Source organism: Hemitrygon akajei, chromosome 17 (genome assembly GCF_048418815.1).
Source record: "Hemitrygon akajei chromosome 17, sHemAka1.3, whole genome shotgun sequence".
NCBI classification, from domain to species: Eukaryota; Metazoa; Chordata; class Chondrichthyes; order Myliobatiformes; family Dasyatidae; genus Hemitrygon; species Hemitrygon akajei.
The window spans coordinates 76,792,391-76,816,789 of NC_133140.1; the positions used below are offsets into that span (position 1 = coordinate 76,792,391).

A 24,399-nucleotide genomic window follows, 5' to 3' on the forward strand; every position below is an offset into this window, starting at 1 on the left:
GTTCTACTGTAAATGTCCGCAAAAAAATGAATTTTAGGGCAGTATAAGGTGACATTGTACGTACTTTGATAATAAATTTACTTTGAAATTTGAACTTTGAACTTTGAAAGAAGAATGAAAGTTAACACAGAAGACTGCATCTGCAGGAGTCTGGAGCAAACAAATGATCTGCTGGAGGAACTATGGTGGAGCGAGTTTGAGGATGGAAGGGAATGTCTACATTTTGGCTGAGACCCTGTATCAGGACTAGATGAAAGGCCATTGATCTAATAAATCGACTCAGGCTCTCGTACCACAGATGCAGACTGACCTTCTGAGTATTTCTGGCATCTTGTATCTTTATTTCAAAAATAGGCTGTGTTGGAAGGGTGAGATGAAACTTACAAAATTTGGCTTTGAGGTGCCATTACAGTGTTGTAATATAAGATATCCAAATTTCTAAATTAATTTATTGATTTATTTAGAGATACAGCACAGAACAGGCCTTTCCAGCCTCACAAGCCACAGCATCCAACAGATCATTTCTTTGACACTCACCTAATCACAGGACAATTTACAATGTCCAATTAACCTGCTAACCAATACAGTGGAAGGAAACGGGAGCACCAGCAGGAAACCCACACTGTCATGCGGAGAATGTACAGACTGCCTACAGACACCACTGGGCTCTGAACTCTGATGCCACAAGCTGTACTAGTGTTACGCTAACCATTACACTACTGTGGCGCCCCAGCACGATACTAAATACTGTTCAGATAATCTATTTCAGATATGTTAATTAAAGGATAGTTATTGTCTAGGATGCAACTGATAAAATGTCAACAACACTCTAATGAGACTTGCCCATTAGTGGCGACTGCAAGCAGGGATGATGTTTTACTGGTTGGGGAGTCAAGCTCCAGGGGTCACAATCTATAATTAGGGAGCCAGCCATTCAGGTCAATCCTGAGTAGAATGTTCTTCACCCAGTGGGAGGTAGGCCTGTGACGATCAGACGCCCAAGTATACTCAATGCAAATGACTAAATATTTTTGAATATTGAGAAGCTTAAAGAGTGAGTAAAGTTTTGCCAAGGTACAAGATTAGCCATGATCTTTGTCTGGTTGCATCACAGCCTGGTATGGAAACACTAGTGCCCAGCAATGGAGAAACCTACACAAAGTGGTGGATACAGCCCAGTTCATCACAGGAAAACCTCTCCCCACAATTAAGCACACCTACAAAAAGCACTGCCACAAAAAAGCAGCATCCAGCATCAAGGACCGCCCCCCCCATCCAAGCCATGCTCTCTTTCTGCTGCTACCATCGGGAAGGAGATTCAGGAGCCTTAAGTCCCACACCACCAAGTTCAGGAACAGTTATTACCCTTCAACAATCAGGTTCCTGAACCAGTGTAGATAATTTCAATCACCCAAACATTGAACTGATCACTGAACATGACCTATGGACTCATTTTCAAAGACTCTACAACTCTGTCCTTGGTATTATATGTTTGTTTGTTTGTTTATTTATTTATTTATTGGCATAGATTACCTTCTTTTCAACATTGGTTGCTTGTCAGCCTTTGTGTGTAGTTTTATTGATTCTATTGTACTTCTTTATTCTTCTGTGAATGGCTGCAAGAAAATGAATCTCAGTGTAGTATATAGTGACATATGCACACTTTGATGATAAATTAACTTTGAACTTTAATCTTGCTGGCTGAAAGAGGAGCAATGAGGACCCACCACTACATCGTTTTCTTATTGCGATGTGTTGTCACTCACAGCCTTTCTTTAAAGCAGTGTTAGGGAAACGTATACTGGAGAGAAAAGACAGGCCTATGTTTAATGTCAGGTTGTCCCCTCGTGTCAGTTGTTCAAGATCATCGACTTGGACTTGAACTGACAAACCTCCAAATGGAAGGAAAAAGGGTCCTGCACAATGAGCCACAAGTAATATTGGAAAGTTGGGGAGAGTCAGGAAACTCAGGCAGAGCATTCACAAATGCAAAGACCAGGTTGGGACAAATACAATATTTTCTGAGATGATTCTACATAACAGCAAGAAAATGCATATGAGATATATAAACTGAGAGCACTGGAAACAATCAACAGGTCAGTCAGCATCTGTGGAGAGAGTAGCAGAATTCGCATTCAAGGAACAGGAAGGTCTGATGATTATTCAGGGCAGGTATGGAGACAAAGGAAGTGTTACTGCCCTTGTTCAATTACACCAGGACCTAGCAGCCTGTGTGCGTAGGATGGTGGCGTTCAGTTGGGGGGGGGGGGGGGGTGGCAAGGACCTGCAGGGAGGGCCTGAGCAAGCCGAGGTGGTGAGAGCCTCTTTCAATCTGGAAGATCAAAGTTCAAGTAAATTTATAATCAAATTGCATACTGTTTCTGTCACCAAGTACTACCCTGAGATTCAATTTCTTACAGGTATTCACAGTAGAACAAAGAAATCCAATGGTAAAATGAAAAACTACACACAAACTGAGGAGCAACCAACATTCAAAGAAAAACAAACTGCAAGTATAAAATAATAATACATTAATAAGTAGATAAATAATGCTGACAGCATGAGGTGTAGAAAGTGAGTCCATAGGTTTTGGAATCAGTTCAGTATTGTGGTGGATAAAGTTGTCCACACTGGTTCAGGAGCCTGATGGTCGCAGGGTTCCTGAAACTGGTGGTGTGTAATCTAAGGCTCTTGTACCTCCTTCCTGATGGTAGCAGCAAGAAGAGAGCATGGCCTGGATGGTGAGGGTCCTTGATGATGGATGCTGCTTTCTTGTGGCAGCAATCCTTGTTGATGTGTTCATCATGTGGGGCGAGCTTTCCTTCCCACCATTGTAACCAGAAATACAAACTTCAGGTGTTTATGAATCCACCTGGCTATCAACATACTTCTATACTTATTGTTATTTTGTTCACCACTCTGTCAGTGTTATTTGGTCTGTGCACTTAATACTATATTGAGCTAGCCTACTCATTTACATAGTTGTGGGAGGTGCTTCTATTGGAGGCCAGGAATATCCATTCAGAGGACAAGGGATGAGAAATAACAGATGATTTATACAAAAGCCTATTTTCAAGCCACCCAGTGGCTGGACCGCTGAGATTAGGAGATCTTTTAGCAGGTTTACTTTTAAGCCATAACAAAATTCATTCCAGGTTACCAGGAAATTAAGGTGGCAAAAGATATTACAGTTGCTGGAATCTACAAAAAAAAAACTACAGAACTCTTGAAGAACTCAACAGGTCAGTCAGCATCTGTGGAGGCAAAAGGTGTAAGTTGATATTTTAGGTTGAAACCCAAAGTTAGGACTGAGAGAGAAGAGGAAAGATTGCCAGTACATAGTGGTGCAAGGGGTGGAGTGGGATGGGAGGTGATAGGTGGTACCAGATCAGAAGGGGACGATGGACAGGTGGAAGCAAGTGGTGTGAAGGGATGGGAAAGGTGAACAAAGGGAGAGGAAACTTGGATGCATGTGCAAGTATGTTGCAGGTAATGTAGGTGACAGTAAACAACGTTTCAAAAGTTTCAAAGTTAATTTATAATCAAAGTACACATAAGCCTCTACGTACTATATTGAGATTCATTTTCTTGCAGGCATTTGCTGAAGAAGAAAATAAATACAATAGAATCAATGAAAAACTGTACACAAAGACTGACTGATAACTAATATGCTAAAGAAGATAAACTATGCAAAATAAATAAATAAAACTGAGAACATGAATTGTAGAGTCTTTGAAAGTGAGTCCATAGGTTGTGAAATCATCTCAGAGTTGAGGTGAGTGAAATTATCCACACTGGTTCAGGAGCCTGATCGTTGTAGGGTAATAAATGTCCCCTAACCTGATGGTGTGGGACCTAAGGCAAATGCGGGAGGTGCAGGAAATGTCAATGAAATAACCCACACTGTCGGTGATCTCCTCCCGCACACACTCATCTGGCCACTCAGTTTCTTCTTCCTTTCCCATCCCCTCCCACCATCTGGTTCGAGCAAAAGATCCATGGGAGATTGATTTTTATTTGCAGGAGGTTCAGGATCAGCAACTTGACACCCGGAGGGATGGGGAAAAGAAAATCAGGTGGGTTTTTCATGGGGAGTTAGATGGACATGAGGAAGAATCATTTATAAGGCCACTGCTAAAGAATAAAGTTGGCCTGCCATGAGCTAGAATAGTCTCAATGGGCCAAATGGTCTCCTGCACGATAACAATTCTACGGTTGACATATACTGCAGATAAAAAATAGCATCTTACTTAAATAGAGCAACTGATGGAAGGTAAAACAGGTTGTCAAACTTATCACCGACTTATGCCAGAACCAGAGATAAATTTAAACTCTAAAATTCTTTCCTGCATAGATTTATTTTTGTGGTATGTGTTAAAGTAACATTAATAATGATGGTTGTGTACTGGATTTGTTCCACTGTTAACTGTGTTGAGTTCCCAGTCAGGGCAACATCCAGCCAGCATTTCAGCCCAGTGAGTCAGAGCAGATCATCAAACACCAACTCACACTAATCCTCCACTACTCCCTTTTTAAAGAGATAAAGAGAAAAGATTAGCTCTGTTTGTCATATGTACATCAAAGGATACAGTGAAACGTGTTATTTGTGCCTATGACCGACACAGTCCAAGGGTGTGCTCACAAATGTTGCCATGCTCCCAGTGCCAACACAATGGGTTTCCTTGGGGTGCTCCAGTTTCCTCTCACAGTCCAAAGACCGTTGTTTGGTTAATTGGTCATTGTAAATTGTCCCTTGATTAGGGTAGGGTAGCACAGCTTGAAGGGTTGGAAGGGATTATTCTGAGCTGCATCTCAATAAATATTTAAAAAGTAAACAGTACACCCAAAACTGACTAACCCTTAGTAACCTGTATGTCTTTTGAATGTGGGAGGAAGTCAAGCACCTGGAGAAAATCCACACAGGCAAAGGGGAGAACATACAAACAGCAGTGGGAATTGAACCCTGATCGCTGGTGCTGTGCAGCTTTATAGTAGCTGGTATGCAACCGCATCGCCATTTTATTCTCTTCTTCATTTTCATCAGTTCCACCGCACACCTACACACTGGGGCTAAAATGGACAACTAACCTACCCAGCTACAGGTCTTTGGGGTATGCAAGGAAATTGGAACAAGCCTGGAAGAAACACACATGGTCGCAGGGAGGAAGGGCTAACTGCACGCGGATTGAACCAGGGTCACTGGAGCTGTAGGACAGCAGTTCCAATAGCTGCATCATTGTGGAAGCTTGTGAGTTAGTCTGCTACGGAGGCAGATTCGAGGATCCAGTGAGTGATTGCGAAAGGGCACATTAACTATTTATTTATAACGGAACAGTGAAACACTTACACTTTTTACTTTTCACCCTTAATCCATGACTTCTGGTTGTAGTCACACCCAACCTAAGTGGGAAAAGCCTGCTTGTATTTATCCTATCCATATCCCTCATAATTTAGTATAACTCCATCAAATCTCCTCTCAGGCTTCTACTTTCTAAGGACCAAAATCCTAACCTATTCAATTTTTTCTATAACACATCCTCCAGACCCGGCAACATCCTTGTAAATTTTCTCTGTACTCTTTCAATCCTACTTATATCTTTCCTGTAGGTAGGTGATCAAATTTGCACACGTCCTATACAACCCATCTCCTGTGCTCAATACATTGATTTATGATGGCCAATGTGACAGAAGCTTTCTTTACAACCCTATCTACCTGTGACACCACTTTATATTCCCAGATCCCTCTGTTCTACTGCATTCCTCTGTGTCCTACCATTCACTGTGTAAGTCACCCTTTAACTGAATGGGTACTACATTAAATCTCTGCAAATTATCCCCAGTCTATGTCTACAACACTCTTTCTGAATGGTCCTTCAGCGTCAGTCATGACTTCAGCCTGAAGTGACCCCTGGAGATGAAAGAAAATGACGACGCCTCCCACACGTGCTATTCTCATACCCCAGAGGCACCCAGAACCAGAAATTGGTGCCGTTGCGTGCAAACCAACCAATGGGAAAAAGCAGCCACATCATTCAAACGACTAACATGGCGGAAGTGGCTTCTGACCGGCAAATAAGCCAACCCCCACATGACACCATCCTATACTTAATAATTGTTATATTGATTATATGGCATTATCTTCTTCATTGAAATTATCTTCTTCTTTCATCCTCAAGGTTTTCATATCATTGACAAGGCTGACAGGTTGACCATCCCTGTATGTCCTTGAACTGAGAACTTGCAAGGCCAGTTCAGAAGCTGATTAAATGTCATGCACATTGCTAGGAGGCAGCAAGATACCAGGCTCTTCACATGAAAGACTTAAGTGTCGCTGATCTTAATTACAATACTGTAATTTCGCAGTCACCTTCACTGAACCTGGTTCTTTATTCCCACCATATTTAATTTAAATGTCCCACCTGGGACTGAACAAATTAAATTTAGACTCTGCCTTCTGGAAATAAGCCTGGTAGATTAACTACTGTACTACTTTGAAGTAAAGGGACAGGCTAGTTAAATGATGCTAGTTTTTATACTGAAGACTAACCTCCTTCCACTCTTCATCATCTAAGCTCATTCCTCGTCTTTACTCCTTAATGTCCTTTCCAAATTTCCCCTGAAATTCCAGCCTACCTGATACCCCAAAGTCTGCTCGAGGTGGAATCCCAGTTAGCCTGATACCCCAAAATCTGCTTGAAATGGAATCCAGTTAGCCTGATGTCCCAATGTCTGTTCAAGGTGGAAACCCAGTCTCCCTGATACCTCAACAGCTACTCAAGGCGGAATCCCAGTCTGTCTGCCTGTTGCCTCAACATCTGCTTGAGGTTGAACCTCAGTCAGCCAGTTCTGCTCTCAACATCTCCTCAAGGTGGAACCCAAATCTGCTTGATGCCTCAACATTTGTTTGAGGTGGTGAGTTCCACATTTCCACAATCCACGGAAAAAGCAATTTTACCTTTGTAGTTTTATTAATGACTGCCCTATAGTTATTACTCATGGTTTTGGACACTCCTTATAGGTGGATGCATATCTAAATCATCCCCACAAAATCTTAGATCCAGAAACTCTTTTCTGGCCAAGACTTGAGCAGCTGAATTATTGGGAAAAACTGAATAGGTTAGGACATTCTCCCTGGAGCATAGGAGAATGAGGGGAGTATTAGATACAGTCCTGATCTCCACAAGAAGGATTTGAAGGGACTCCTGCAGAGATTCACCAGGATGTGGCCTGGGATGGAGCATTTTACTCGTGAAGAAAGAATGAATGGGTCAGATTTATTTATCATGAAGCATAAAAATTCGAAGTTCAAAATGTAAAGTAAGTTTATTATCAAAGTACATCTACTGTAATCACCATATACAAATTTGAGATTCACTGTCTTGCAGGCATTCACAGTAAATAAAAAGAAACAAAATAGAATCAGTGAAACCCTACACTTAAGATGGACAACCAATGTGCAAAGACAACAAAATATGAAAATACAAAAAGAAAAATAATAATAATAAATAAGCATTAAATATCGAGAGCACAGAATAATTAGACCTTGAAAGTGAGGATAAGAGGCTAAAGGGAGCCTGATTAGGACAAAAAAATCTTGATAGGCATAGTTCAGTTTGAAAGTAGGAAAACTTTCCACATGACTAAAACTCAAAGTTCTGGTTTAGGATAAGTGGAGTTTAGAGGGAGACTGAGGAAGAATTTTTCACTCAGTGAATGGTTCCAATCTGGAAAGAACAGTTTGGGAGGCTGGGAGAGGTAGGTCATCTCACAATATTCTTGAATTATTTCGACCAATGCTTAAATGGCCAAAGTACAGAAGATTAAGGATCAAGTGCTGGTAAGTGGTTTAGCCCAGATGAGTACTTGGTGGTTAGTGTGGAGATGGTGGATTGTTGGGACTGTCTCTGTGAGAATCAACGATCCACTCGCCCGCTGTTCACCGTATCCGAGTGTAACAAGTGGTGGTAGGTCTATTATGGACGCTTGAGTTGCACTCAAAAGGATTTCAATTTCTGCGATGCACATCCCACCAGCCTCAAAGACAGCTTCTATCACACTGTTATCAGAGTCTTGAAAATACCTCTTGTACAACAAAATCAATTTGTGACCCCTCAGACTACCTTATTATGATCTTTCACTTTATTGTTTAACTGCTCTGCACTTCTTCAGTAGCTTTTAAATTTATTTTGCATTGTAATTGTTTTATCTTATTCTAGCTCAATGTACTGTGTCATATTGGATCTGTATAAAGATAAAGATTAGGTTTCTTTGTAACATGTATATCAAAACATTGAACCATACAGTGAAATACGTAGTTTGTGTCTATGATCAACACAGTCCGAGGAGGTGCTGGGACAAACCCACAAGTGTGCTACATTTCCGACACCAAGATAGCATGCCCACAACTTACTAAGCCTTACTAATCTGTATGTCTTTGGAATGTGGGGGAAACCACAGCACCCAGTGGAAACCCACACAGTCATGGTGAGAATGTACAAATTGAACCCCAAAAACTGGCATTGCAAAGCTTTATGCTAACTGCTACAGTACCATTACACAAGAGTATGCAGGACTGTGTATCAGTGTGTCTTGGTACAGGTGACAGTACAATACAATATGTTTTGTATAGTTACACTGATTCAGCAAACTGTGCCATGACAAACCAGAGTAACTCGACGCTTAAATCAGTATGCTCCTTAACTTGTTAATGTTTCAAGATTGTAATGTAGCAGCGCCCAGGAGACTGGAGCAGGAGTACGTGACACAGTCCCCTGAGCCCACTCCGCTTGCCAGTATGACAATTGTAAATCCTGAGTTACAACTATACTTCCCTGCCTAATTCTTCAGCTCCCTAACACCCATCGATCTCAGCCTTGAGAATAATCAATGGCCGAGCATCTGCAGTGAGAGATTCCGAACAGAATATAAATGATTCTGATACTCTCATTCAGTATTCTAAAAAGAATTTCAAAGTGGTGCCAAGAATAACCCTTTTCAGATGTCCACCCCCAATGAAATCCATCAATGTCCAGCAAGATGAGGTTTCACTTTGGAGACTACTCGGATAAAAATACCAGGGCTGGCGGGTAATCTTTTTCCCAGATACTTACAACTGTGTTAAACTTCTCATTAAATTGGCACTGCATGAAACAGAAGATGAGAAGATAGGCCATTCAGCCCATCAAATTATCTCCATCATTCAATCATAGATGATTTTTAACGCCGTTCTCCTGTCTTCTCCACAAAACCCTTAACCCCCCTTCCAATCAAGAACCAATTAATTTCTTCCCTAAATGACCCAGTGAATTGACCTCCACAGCTGTATGTGGCAACAGATTGCACAGATTCACCACACTCTAGCTGAAGAAATTCTTCCACATCTCAATTTTAAATGGATGTCCCTTTATTCTGAGGCTGTGCCCTCAGGTCCAAGACTAGCCAGCTAATGGAAACATCCTCTCCACGTCTGATCAGTCCAGGTCTTTTAGTAGTTAGTAGACTTCATCAAGATCTCTGCTCATCCTTCAGAACTCCATGTAGAATCAAGAACTCTCTTCTCTTATTCATAGTAATATTGTATCTCTTCATAATAAGACAACAAGACATAGGAGTAGAATTAAGCCATTTGGCCCTTTAAGTCTGCTCCACTATCACAACACGGCTGAATTATTATCCCTCTCAAACTCATTCTTCTGCCATCTCCCCATAACCTTTCACACAATTACTGATCAAGTCATATTAACCTCCAGTTTAAATATACCCAGTGACTTGGTATTCAGTGCTGTCTGTGGCAATGAATTCTACAGATACACCACCAATTAACTGAAGAAATTCCTCCTAAGACCATAAGATATAGGAGCAGAAGTAGGCCATCTGGCCCATTGAGTCTGCTCCATCATTCAATCATGGGCTGATCTATTTTTTCCAGTCATCCCCACTCCCCTGCCTTCTCCCCATACCCTTTGATGCCCTGACTAATCAAGAACCCATCTATCTCTGCCTTAAATACACCCAATGACTTGGCCTCCACAGCCACTCATGGCAACAAATTCCACAGATTTACCACCCTCTGACTAAAGTAATTTCTCCGCATCTCTGTTCTCCTTCAATCCTGAAGTTGTGCCCTCTTGTCCTAGACTCCCTTACCATGGGAAATAACATTGCCATACCTAATCTGTTCAGGCCTTTTAACATTCAGAATGTTTCTATGAGATTCCCCCTCATTCTCCTGAACTCCAGGGAATACAGCCCAAGAGCTACCAGACGCTCTCATACGGTAACCCTTTCATTCTTGGAATCATTCTTGTGAATCTTCTCTGAATCCTCTCCAATATCAATACATCCATTCTAAAATAAAGAGCCCCAAACTGCACACAATACTCCAAGTGTGGTCTCACAAGTACCTTACAGGCCTCAACATCACATCCCTGCTCTTATATTCTATACCTCTAGAAATGAATGCCAACATTGCATTTGCCTTCTTCACCACCGACTCAACCTGGAGGTTAACCTTTAGGGTATCCTGCACAAGGACTCCCAAGTCCCTTTGCATCCCTGCATTTTGAATTCTCTACCCATCTAAATAATAGACTGCCCATTTATTTCTTCCACTAAAGTGCATGACCATATACTTTCCAACAATGTATTTCATTCCCCACTTCTTTACCCATTCTCCTAAACTACCTGTCTCTTTGCAGGTTCTCTGTTTCCTCAACACTACCCACTCCTCTACCTACTTTTGTATCATCGGCAAATTTAGCCACAAATCCATTAATGCCATAGTTCAAATCATCGACATACATCATAAAAAGCAGCGGTCCCAACACTGACCCCTGTGGAACTCCACTGGTAACTGGCAGCCAGCCAGAATAGGATCCCTTTATTCCCACTGTCTGTTTTCTGCTGACCAGCCAATGCTCCACCCATGCTAGTAACTCTCCTGTAATTCCATAGGATCTTATCTTGCCTCATGTGCGGCACCTTGTCAAAGGCCTTCTGAAAATCCAAGTACACCACATCTACTACATCTCCTTTGTCTACCCTGCTTGTAACTTCCTCAAAAAATTGCAGTAGGATAGTCAAGCAGGATTTTCCTTTCAGGAAACCATGCTGGCTTTGGCCTATCTTGTCCTGTGCCTCCAGGTACTCCATAATCTCATCCCTAACAATCAATTCCAACACCTTCCCAACCACTGATGTCATGCTAACAGGTCTATCATTTTCTTTCTGCTGCCTCCCACCCTTCTTAAATAGTGGAGTAACATTTGCAGTGTTCCAGTCATCCGGTACAATGCCAGAATCTATCAACTCCTGAAAGATCATTGTTAATGCCTCCGCAATCTCTCCAGCTACTTCCTTCCTTCAGAACCCAAGGGTGCATTCCATCAGGTCCAGGAGATTTATCCACCCTCTGACTATTAAGCTTCCTGAGCACCTTCTCATCTCTGTTCTAGAAGGACACACACACACACAAACACTTCAACTATCAAAGTTCAAATACATTTATTATCTAAGTACGTATACTATATACAACCTTGAGATTCACCTCCTTACAGACACAAAACAAAAAAAACCCAACAGAACCCTTAACAAAAAAGACCGTCAGTCACTCATTGTACAGAAATAAAACAAATCATGCAAAGTCACTCACGGCCGATGGAGGGGTCCGTCAGTTCAGAACACCAGCCCGTCCCGTTCCTCCAGCTCCTCCACTTGGACATTTCCAATCTGACCCACAGCTTAAAACAGGCAAACAGCAGGTCGTTCCTCACTCTCAGATCTGGGCCCTGCATCTTTGTTACACTCCTGGGTCTGGGATAGTGCAGCACTCCCTCAGAACAGTACTACAGTATCTGCCTGGAGTACAGTACATTTACAGGACCTCACTGGGGTTTGAATTAACTACCTTCTTCCTGAGGTGCAAGATTGCTGACATCAGCATGTCAGATGGAGTTTATTGCACACTGTTGAGAAATGAAAATGATTAACCGTAACAACATTCAGAAATGAAAGCTATGAGGGGAATGTCTGCAGATAATGAAGGTGAGTATGTTCATTCTTTTTATTTTAGCAGAGTGGATAGTTAGTGTTCAAATTCTCAAGAGGTTAATATACATCAGTCTGCCAAAAATTATTGCAAACTTGAACCCTAGAGTATTCTGCCCACATCTGGAAATATATTTACAATCCTTGAGGCCTCTTTAAGTCTCTCTTCCAATGCAATTCGCAATACCTCTGGTCCCTGCACACGGCACAATCGCCTCCTTTACCAGCGCCAATGGTTTCACATTGAGAAAAAATTGCGTCAGTGTGGAATTTTATTTTAAATTAACTCATTTCTCTTCAATTGCAAAATTGTAACAGGTAGCCATTTTGAAAGAAGTATGCCAATCAGCCTACATAATTTGAGCAGCTCTGCGGAAACCTTAATCCCAGTGCAATCCTAATTCATGTCAATGTACACAGCTCATCTTGGATGAACACTTTTTGCAATAATGAACACCTTCCTTTATTAATAAGCTACTTCTGCTGCTCTACCATTCACAAGGAAAGAATAAGCTTCTTTCCTTGTGAATGGTAGAGCTTAAAGGTAGCTCGTAAGCGACTTCTCACAATCTCAGGGCACTTTCTGAGGTCTGCTTCTGACATATTGCATAGGATCACAATCTGTGTAGCAGCGGGCAGCACTTAGAAATGCAACCAAATTTTTGACAGCACCACATTTTGACAAGGATCATGAGACCATAAAATGATAAGAAAAAGGAAGAGAATTAGGCCATTCTGCCCATTGAGTCTGCTCTGCCATTTCATCATGGCTGATCCATTTCCCTCTTAACCACTTTCTCCTGCCTTCTCACTATAACTTTTAACACCCTGACTAATCAAGAACCAATCAACCTTCGCCTTAATTATACCCAATCACTTGGCCTCCACAGCCCTCTGTGGCTATGAATTCCAGATTCACTTCTCTCCAGCTAAATAAATTTCTCCTCATCTCTGCTTGAAAGGCACATCCTTCTATTCTGACACTGTGCCTGCCCTCTGGTCCAAGACTCACCACTATTGCAATCATCCTCTCCACATCACTCTATCTCGACTTTTCAACATTTGGTTTCAATTGCAACATGTACAAACAAGCTGGATGAACTCAGCAGGTCGGGCAGCATCCGTTGAAATGAGCAGTTAACGTTTCGGGCCAAGACCCTTCTGTCCTGATGAAGGGTCTCGGCCCGAAACGTTAACTGCTCGTTTCAACGGATGCTGCCCGACCTGCTGAGCTCATCCAGCTTGTTTGTACGTGTTGATTTGACCACAGCATCTGCAGTGTACTTTTGTGTTTGGTTTCAGTTGCATTTGGTTTCAATGCAATTCCCCCTCCCCTCACCCTTCCCACCCTTTTTCAAAGCTCCAGGGAGTACAGGCCAAAAGCCATCAAATGCTCCTTGATGTTAACCCTTTCACTCCCAGAGTTTTTCTCATAAACCTCCTCTGGACCCTCTCCAGTGCCAACTAATCCTTTCTTACATACAGAGTCAAAACTGCTCACAAAACCCCAATGCCTTATGAAGCCTCAGCAATACATCCCTCCTTTTTTACACTGAGGTTACAAGGTGCACTGTAGAAATGCTGGTTTATTCTTTGAGCGAACCTGCCACAGATGAATGTAAACCACTTGTAAACTGGGCATTCAGATAGCTACACAGTCAGTAGACACTTCATTATGTGTACTTCTTGTACCAATAACGTGGCCACAGATTGTATTGTGGTGTTCTTCTGCTGCTGTAGCCCATCCTCTTCAAGGTTCAACATCTTGCGCATTCAGAGATGTTCTTCGGTACATCACTGTTGTAACACATGGACACATGGTTATTTGAATTACTTTCCTATCCTTTGACCTTAATAGTCACATTCTTACAAATACTGGTTGCACTGTTTCAACAGTTCAAACTAACTGATCGGGAAGTTCAGAACCAACCAATCAGGATCAAGCATTAGCCCCACTCAATCCAGGGGGTATATAAGGAGGTGTCTCTAGGGGGACCTGTTGTTTGATTAGCTTGTGCCTGAGGAAGTTGGTTAGTTCACTGTTGAAATGTGCAATCAGTATTTGTGAGTATGTGATTGTTAAGGACAAAGGATAGTGTGGATAGATCTGGCAACCAGTCGCAAAGCTTCCACAGTCAGTTATTTGAGTTACTGCCAGCTTGAACCAGTCTGGCCATTCTCCTCTGACCCCTCATTAACAAGGCGGTTTCACCCTCACAACTGCTATCCACTGGATGTATTTTTGTCCCTCACCATTCTTTGTAAACTCTTTGGACTGTTAACAGCAGTTTCTCAAATATTCAAACTACCCCATCTAGCATCAACTATCATTCCATGGTCAAATCACTTGTATCATTTTTTTTTCACACATTCTGATGTTTGAACTGAGCTGCTTGACCATGTCTGCATGCTTTTATGCATTGAGTTGCTGCAACATGATTGGCTGATTAGATAATTGCATTAACACGGTGTACAGGTGTAACTAATACAGCTACAGAATGTATATTCAAGCATCATCATTTCACATTTAATTGCACCTAGTCAAGAATATCACCCAGCACTACTCCCTCCAGAAGGCAGGTCACCCTCTAACAACAACATTTTGCATTGATATGTCACTTTAAATTATGTTAAAGAACAGTAAAACATTCTAGTATTTCAGAGCAGAAATTTTAAAAAACTGCATTACTGGTGTAATAAAGCAAATCAGAAAGGGAGATGCAATCCAATCCTAATGCCCATTTGCAATCTCATCTTTTCCTGACCTTGTTCAAGTGATCTCGAGCATTGATTTAATTTTTCTCCGCTGCTGAGCTCTGACACCAGAGCTAAATATTCATGTTTCCTGTGGCCCCTGCTTCCTTGCCTGCTCTTGTCTCTCCACATCCTGGTAAAAGACTGCAGTGAACCTTGCCCCTTTTTAATTTATAAAGACATTCATCCCTGGCTCCTCTCATCAGTATCTGCCTGGGTGCACATTGTGCCAGGTTGTACCATAAGATAAGATGACCATCTTCACTTGGAACAATCTTTTAATTGCTCTTGTCTTGTATCCCATCATACACTGTGTCCATTTTATTAGATACTTCCTGTACCTAATAAAATGGCCACTGAGTGTATAGTATGTCTGCATGTGTATGGTTTCCTGCTGCTGTAGCCCATCCAATTCAAGGTTTGGTGAGCTGTGCATTCAGGGATGGTTGTCTGCACACAACTGTTGTAACGTGGTTATTTGAGTTACTGTCACTTTCCTGTCAGCTTGAACCAGTCTGGCCATTTTTATCTGACCTCTCTCATTAACAAAGCATTTTCGCCCACAGAACTGCAGGTCACTGGAAGTTTTGTTTTTGTTTTTTGCACCATTCTCTATTAACTCTAGAGACTGTTCTGTGTGAAATTCCCAGAGGATCAGAGGTTGCTGAGATACTTAACCCACCCCACCTGGCCCCAACAATCATTCCAAGATCAAATTCACTTAGATCACATTTCTTCCCTATTATGATGTTTGATTTGATAAACAACTGAACATCTTGATCATGTCTGCAAGCTTTTCTGCATTGAGTTGCTGTTACATGATTGGCTGATTAGATATTTGCATTAATCAGTAGGGGTACAGGTGTTCCTAATAAAGTGGACATTAACTGTGGACTCTCTTTGAGCCTCCTGCCTTGTTTATCTGCAACAATAAACTTGCTTTAAACTTATTTCAGACTGCATGAGATTTCATATACAAAAAAGCAATCCCAGCATAGGAAAGGGTTCTGTTATGTTTTGTAACACCAAGTATAAAAACTAATTAAAAGAAACACTGAGCCAGGCTAACTCCTGCACCTTCTTAGCTTTTCTTTTAGCGAGACACACATTTATGACGTGGTGGCAAGATGATGTATGCCATTCACAAACTTTTATATATAAGCCATAATGAATTATGTAAACAACAAAAAATGGTTAATCAGACAAAAATTACAATTTCAGAATCAGAATCAGATTTATTATCACCGGCATGTGACGTGAAATTTGTTAACTTAGCAGCAGCAGTTCAATGCAATACATAATCTAGCAGAAAAAATGATAATAATAAATAAAATAATAAATAAACAAGTAAATCAATTACATATATTTTGTAATCATATAGATTACAAAAATGTACAAAAACAGAAATACTGTATATTAAAAAAAAGTGAGGTACTGTCTAAAAATTCAATGTCCATTAGGGAATCGAATGGCAGAGGGGAAGAAGCTGTTCCTGAATCACTGAGTGTGTGCTTTCAGGCTTCTGTATCTCCTACCTGACGTTAACAGTGAGAAAAGGGCATGCCCTGGGTACTGGAGGTTCTTAATAATGGATGCTACCTTTCTGAGACACCATTCCCTAAAGATGTCCTGTGTACTTTTTAGTTCCCAAGACGGAGTTGACTAGATTTACAACCTTCTGCAGCTTCTTTTGGTCCTGTGCAGTAGCCCCTCCATACCAGACAGTGATGCAGCCTGTCAAAATGCTCTCCACAGTACAACTATATAAGTTTTTGAGTGTATTTGTTGACATACCAAATCTCTTCAAACTCCTAATAAAGTATAGCCGCTGTCTTGCCTTCTTTATAACTACATCAATATGCTGGGTCTAGGTTAGATTCTCAGAGATCTTGAATATAGTATATATTCATATACTATTGAAATATTAAATACATAGCAGCCTCCCCTACATAAGAACACACCTCTCGACTTTACCAAGACTGTCCATCATCTACAACAGCACATAGAATCCTGGAGGAACTCAGCAGTTTAGGCAACATCTATGAAGGGGCATAAACAATTCCCATTTTTCAGGGTGAGACCCTTCATTCTGACTGAAAAGGAAGGGTGTAGAATCTACATGAAGATGGGGGAGAGGAGTAGTACACTCTGGAGGGTGATACGTGAAAGCAGGTGAGGGGAAAACACTATTTACCTCTTATCTATCACCTCTCAGCTTCTTACTTTATTCCCCTCACCCACCATCCACCTTCTCCCTCATCTGGCATCACCGTGTACTCCTTCCCCTCCCTCACTTTATTCCAGATTTTGCCACCTTACTTTCCAGTCCCTTATGGAGGGTCTTAGCCCAAAACGTTGAGCACTTATTCCCTCCGTAAATGTTTACTGACATGCTGAGTGCCTCTAGCACTTAGTGCGTGAAACTCCGCCTTTGCTCAAAGAGCCTGGTCACCCAATTGATGCACACCAGGAACCAACTACAGGTGTTGGGTTATAGCTGAGTGTGGACTGACTTTGGTCTGGTTGATACCGGCTCAGTTTTATGAGGTAACATACACTCAGTAGCAACTTTATTAAGTATGTCATCATCATCATGTGCCACATCAGATGACATTGCCATCACAGTCTACGACTATGATTGTCTTGGAACAACAGAAACTGCTGAACTAGTTTTTGTCAACCCATAGCATTCTCTAGAGTTTATAGAGAATGGTGCATAAAAATGGTGCGAAAACGCCTAATTAATGAGAGCGGTCAGAGGAGAATAGGCAGACTAGTTCAAGTTGACAGGAAGGTGACAGTAACTCAAAACGACCACACATTACAACAGTGGTGTGCAGAAGAGCATCCCTGAATGCACAACACATCGAACCCTGAAGTGGATTGTCTACAGCTGCAGAAGATTATGAATATACACTGTGGCCACTCTATTAGGTATAAGAGGTCACTAATAAAGTGGACATTGAGTGTACTCCCAGTCATCCATTCTCATGAATAAATAAAAGTACTATAAAATTCTGTACCATTGTTGTAGTCAGATATTTTTAGCAAGGAATGCTTAGCTGGGGATGAACCAAAATTCACAAAATTCATGAAAGTGCAATGCCAGCACACAGTAAGCTGATAGGAAATCCCTCATTATTTGTTTATACAAATGCAAACTTCTCTACAGATCTCAGTAATACCACCTACAATTTTCAAGTCAACCCATACCCACTGAAGCCAGTCAGTGGTGAAATTGCATCGGCACCGGACCGCGAGGCGAGTGGACCTGACTCCAAATCTGTTCAGATCCTTGCACGCTTTCCATCTGAGAATCGAGCTAGCACTTTGGCTTCATAAAAAATAGACAGATGCTAAAGAAACAGCAAGGTTTCCCCACCCAATGTGCCATAAGGAACAACACCATACATACTGAGGATGGTATCTCTATATCTGTTCCTAACTCCAACAATCTCTACAAGAGGTACACATCAAATTCTCTAAACTCTCAACATTTCTACACTTTTGTTGTGCTAATGGATGAAAATCAAGCATTCCTATTTCAGACAAAACAGTCCTATAATGGGCCGTAAACACAAAATACTCCGCAGATGCTGGGGTCAAAGCAACACGCACAACACGCTGGAGGAACTCAGCAGGTCGGGCAGCATCCGTGGAAATGAACAGTCAATGTTTCGGGCTGAGACCCTTCGTCTTGGCCTGAAACGTTGACTGGTCATTTCCACGGATGCTGCCCGACCTGCTGAGTTCCTCCAGTATGTTGTGCGTGTTCCTATAGTGGGCCAATAGGATGAAGTCAAAGTAGGACATTGCATCAATCAAATTGTCATGGATTACAAAGAAACAAGAATTCAGGCAGAAGTAGTGACTTGCAAGGGAATTGTGGACAGAATTGATCGCCTGTGTGGAGCCAGAGTGAAGAATATGAAGAGATGTCATAGGTCATAGCTGAGGATTAAAGTTGTATGACATTCTGAATGCAATGAAGATCACATCAGTCTTTACCAGTTCATTGTATTTAACTTTATTTTTAAGATTCAAGATTGTTTACTGTCATTTCCTGTCCACAAGAGTAAAGGAGAATGAAATAATTGTTACTTCAGATCTGATGCAGCATAATAAAAAGCACAATAAGATAATAATAAAATATATAATAAGTACTGTATAAATACGTAAGTTAACTTCTGTACATAGATTGATTGTATGTCCATAAAATGATGCTAGGTAGTGGAGTGTATGTATATGAAGTGACAGACAGGAAATGATAAAGTAGTAGTGGTGGTTGGGGTGTGGTGGGGAGGGTTAGTGGCTGGAAGTGTTGATCAGCCTTACTGCTTGGGGTAAGTAACTGTTTTTGATTCCGGTGGTTTGAGCATGGTTGCTATGTAACCTCCTCCCTGATGGGAATGGGACAAGTAGTTCATGAGCAGGGTTGGTGGGACCCTTCGTGATGTTACTGGCCCTTTTCCAGCATCTTTCTGTGCATATGTTCTTGATCCAACTATGCGATGACAGTTTTGACTATCCATCACAGAGCCTTCCTGTAAACCACATGCAGTTTCCACGCAATGCAATACTTAAACTCTCAGGCCTGGTCCAGTGGGATTCCATTAATCAATGCTGCCTAGGCTCAAACACAGATCATAATTATAACAAACTTTTATCTTTCCCTATAATATGAATCCAATTAATGCATTCACCCTTGATTCCACACGATTCTTTCATATTTATTCATTCATGGGAGGTGAATGTTGTCAGCGGTACCATTTGCCCCTGCATGTGAAGGCAGAAAAAACATCTACAGCGATAGTATTGGAGTTTCCCCACAGCCACACAAGAGTCAGAATCAGGTTTATTATCACCGGCATGTGTCGTGAAATTTGTTAACAGTTCATTACAATATACTATAAATTATAATAAAAAATATAAAAGCAAGGAAGAAATGATGAATCTTTATAAAGCACTAGTGAGGCCTCACGGAGAATTGTGAGGAGTTTGAGCCCCTCATCTTAGAAGGGATGTTCTGAAACTGGAGAGATGTCAAAGGAAATTCACGAAAATGATTCCAGGATTGAATGGCTTGTGATATGAAGAGTGTTTGATAGCTCTGCGCCTGTATTCACTAGAATTTAGAGGAGTAAGGGGTGACCTCATTAACAGGCTGCATCATTGTCTGATATGGGGGTGCTACTGCACAGGACTGAAAGAAGCTGCAGAAGGTTGTAAATCTATTCAGCTCCATCTTGGGTACCAGCCTACAAAGTACCCAGAACACCTTCAGGGAGCGGTGTCTCAGAAAGACAGCGTCCATTATTAAGAATGTCCAGCATCCAGGGCATGTCCTTTTCTCACTGTTATCATCAGGTAAGAGGTACAGAAGCCTGAAGGCACACACTCAGCGATTCAGGAACAGCTTCTTCCCCTCTGCCATCCAATTCCTAAATGGACATTGAACCCTTGGACACTACCTCACTTTTTTAATATATAGTATTTCTGATTTTTGCATGTTTTTTGATCTATTCAATAAATGTATACTGTAATTGATTTACATATTTATTTATTATCTTTTTTTTCCTTCTATATTATGTATTGCATTGAACTGCTGCTGCTAAGTTAACAAATTTCACATCACATGCCGGCGATAATAAACCTGATTCTGATTCTGAAAGTTATTAAATTGCTTTTGTGGGATTGAAATTCAAGTCCATGGATAAATAGTGCAGAATTCTGGCTGGTAGACCTCATCTCTGCCTCAAGTGTTTGCCGCAGACCCTTGAGCGTCTGCATATTCAAAAGGAGATAATTTCTTTTATCACCTTCTTTCCTCCAGTTTTGTTGCCTTCAGTTTGATGAATGGTGTTAAATTCTTTGCTTCATATTTCATTGACGAATATTTACTTCACACCAACTGGCAAGCAATTTTCAAGGTAAAGAGAGTGAAATGTTTGCTTACATGTGTTTCAATAATGTGAGATTGAATGCCACCCCAATTTATTCCAGAGATGCAAATCCATAATGACATGGAGTGCTGTGGCAGGAAAGCAGAAACTATCATCAGAGACACCCCCACCCAACCTGGCCGTGCTCTCTTCTCATTGCTGCCATCAGGAAGGAGGTGCAGGAGCCTCAAAACCCATAGCACTGGGATCAGGGGCAGTTATTACCTCTCAGCCATAAGGGTCTTGAACCAGAGGGGATAACATCACTCAGCTTCTACAAGAAGACAAATCTCTAGGCTGTATACTGTATGCATACTACAATCATAAATTTACTTTGAACTTCACTTGCCCCATCACTGAAATGTTCCCACAACCTATGGATTCACTTTCAATGACTCTTCATCTCATGTTTTTGATAATTTTGCTTATTTATTATTATTATTATTTTCCTCTTTTTGAATTTGCACAATTTGTTGTCTTTTGCACACTGGTGTTTGTTGTTAGGTACATTGATTCTGTTGTGTTTCTTCGTATTTACTGTGTATTCCCACAAGCAAATAACTCTCCAGGTTGTATATGGTGACATATATATAGTTTCATAATGAATTTCCTTTGAACTAAAGAAGGAGCTGTGCAAATTACAACAAAACAAGGGTTAAAATGGTGAGCTAACCGAACAGAGCACAGACACTTTGTACAGATTTTCAAGTGCCGAAACTCACTAACACAACAGACAAGTTGATAAGCAGACAGAGAAGTGCGCAGACATTGACCTGTCACCCAGGCTGAACATGGCTCTTCAAAGCCCAGCTCTGTACAGCCTTTCTGTTGGTGCCTAGGAACCAAGGTCACCGAGCATACCAAGACAAGATAAAGATGCAAACAAAGGGTTCTGGGACAACACTTACTATTGGATAGTTATTTTACTAATTCACAGCTATTATTGACCTTTAACACTCAGATTTAATTGCCTATTACACTTGAAATATCTATTATGATTGGTACTTAAATTTGCAAATGATGGAATCAGTTATGCACAAAGTATAAAGTCAATTTCAGCATAAAAATGGCATTTTGTTGTTCAAACTTCAGAGCAGTGTGGTGACAGGGACCGGGCTGTTCTCTTTGTACATGAGCAAATACAGTGTGCTTGAGGAATGAGTGCGAGTTGTCTGAGTCGGGGACAGAGGCAACAAGACAAAGACGACGGCTAACACGAGCAAGGAACCAGCAAGCACAGGCTGGGAATCACCTGCGTCAGTGCTGCAGACATTATCACTGGTGTTTGTACAATGGCCCCAGTAGAGGCAAAATCCAATCAACATTTAGCTCAATGTTGCAAAGTTTTGTCATTCATCAAAATGTAAATACAATTGATGCTCCAGTCACTCATGTCTGTAAACCACCTTTCACGGTTCATTCACCTCTGCACTACAGATCTCTGTTGCAAAGTGAGGAAGATGAACATATCCCTGTTCACCAGGATCTCACCGACATAAGATCATTAGAAATAGGCCACTTGTCCCATTGAATCTGCTTCCCCGTTCCATCATGGCTGATTTATTATCCATCTCAACCCCCATTCTCCTGACTTCTCCCCTTCACCTTTGATGCCCTGATAAATCAAGACCCATTGAGCTCCACTTTAAATATACTCAATGACTTGGCCTCCAAGCCATCCATGCTAATGACTTGCACGGATTCACCACCCTCTTGCAACATTTTACTTGCACGGATTCACCACCCTCTTGCAACATTGAGCTTAAATACACACAATAACCTGGCCTCCACAGCTGTCTGTGGTCACAAATTCACCACCCTCTGGCTAAACAAATTTCTCTGCATCTCTGTTTTCAATGGACCACCTCTATCCTGAGCCTGTGCCCTCTTGTCCTAGATTCCTCCACCATGGGAAGCATCCTTTCCACATCTACTCTGTCTAGACCTTTAAACATTTGAAAGGCTTCAATGAGCTCTCACACCCCCCCCTCCCATCCTTCTAAATATCAGCAAGTACAGACCCAGAGCCATCAAACATTCCTTGAATGATAACCCTTTCATTCCTGGAATCATCCTTGTGAACTGCCTCCTCATTACATAAACATGCCTTCTTCTCATTACTACTATCAGCGAGGAGGCACAGGAGCCTGAAGTCACCTACTTAAATATTTTAGGAACAGCTTTTCCCCTCCACTGTCGGATTTCTGAATAGTTCATGGACACTACCTCATTACTTATGCTCTCCTTTTGCACTACTTAATTACATTTTTTAATATTTTTAAAATTGTAACTTGTAGTATATTTTATGTACTGCCCTGTACAGCTACCACAAAGCAACAAATTTCAAGACGTATGTCAGTGGTAATTAACCTGATTCTGAACTATCATCTATAATTCTCCACAACAGCTCGGGCTGTGCTGTAACTAAAGCAATGTCCTTACCTCTTCCAGAGCCCATAGCGAATCGACCAAGGGTCTGATCTTCTTTTGGTTGTACAGGGATATCAGCTTATCCATCACCGCTTTCACCTTGGCCCCTCGGTTTTGCTTGAAGAGAAGGTTAAGCAAAGAAAACCCGGCAATGACTTTGTTCTCTTCGTAGAGCTTTATAGGGTTCACCTTCTCAACCTGCCACCACTGCAAAGAGAAGATTTCATTCTCGTTATGTCCGTTTTGAAGCCATTTGCCTCTATCTGCCTGGATTTCTTGAATGTTCTCCATTTTCACTGCTTATTTATCTATTTTCTCTCTTCTTGCACAGCTTGTTTATTTTTATGTATGTCTTATTGTAGCTTAGAGTGACTTTTATGTATTACACTGCACTGCTGTCAGAAAACAACAAAGTTCACGATATATATTGAATGTCAGTGGTAATAAATCTGATTCTAATTCTGATTCTGCTTTTCATTCTGTTTCTGATCCAACATGGCTACAGTCTAATGAGATACCAGTACAAAAGGTCTACGATCTAACAAGCACAGCCTTAACACAGCTATGAGTTTCTGTTAATAACCTAGCCATTATTTAAATGGCATGGTATAACACAGTGACATTTTAATGAGATATAAGTATACTATTGCTACAAATAGGGTAGGACACAGTTATGACTTAATTTTTACAGGACTAGTACAGCCACGATTTAACATAGAAGCGACAACATAGCTATGATTTAATGACTTCCAGAAATAATGTGGCTCGGATGTAATGAGTGTGGTTAAGCATGACAATGATTTAGTGAATCCGGGCTTATTAACATGTGGTCCTGACAAGCTGAGCCAAGGTTTTGGGGATGAATGTCTCTCGAAAGAGAATATAATATCATGGGCTGCATTTTGTGTGGTAAGCAAACTCAAGGTTGAAACTCCTATACTCATGGAATACACAGGACAGAAACAGACCACTCAGCCCATCCAGTCTATTCTGGTCCTTGTTCTCTGCATGACCTCGAACTCTCCTGATCCATCTCTTCCTAGCAGCAGATTTTTATTCTATTCAAATTTGCCACCAAAATGGTAACTTCCATGTAAATGCACATTTGTGTTTTGCCCCACCGCACAAAACACATCCCTCAGATCTCTTTCAAAATTTCCCCTCTCACCTTAAACCTCTAGCCTCCAGTTTCAGTCTTGCCCCCCCGTGGACTCTATCTATACTTCTT

General features: G+C 41.3%; 1 protein-coding gene across 1 annotated transcript in view; it reads right to left on the reverse strand.

Annotated features, from left to right (window-relative positions):
- Nucleotides 1-24,399, reverse strand: part of vat1l (vesicle amine transport 1-like) — a 185,282-nt gene that overhangs the window by 73,867 nt on the left and 87,016 nt on the right. Inside the window, exon 7 of the mRNA XM_073070404.1 lies at nt 23,184-23,378. Within this exon, the coding sequence (XP_072926505.1) occupies nt 23,184-23,378 (195 nt within the window). The remainder of the gene's footprint in view (nt 1-23,183; nt 23,379-24,399) is intronic.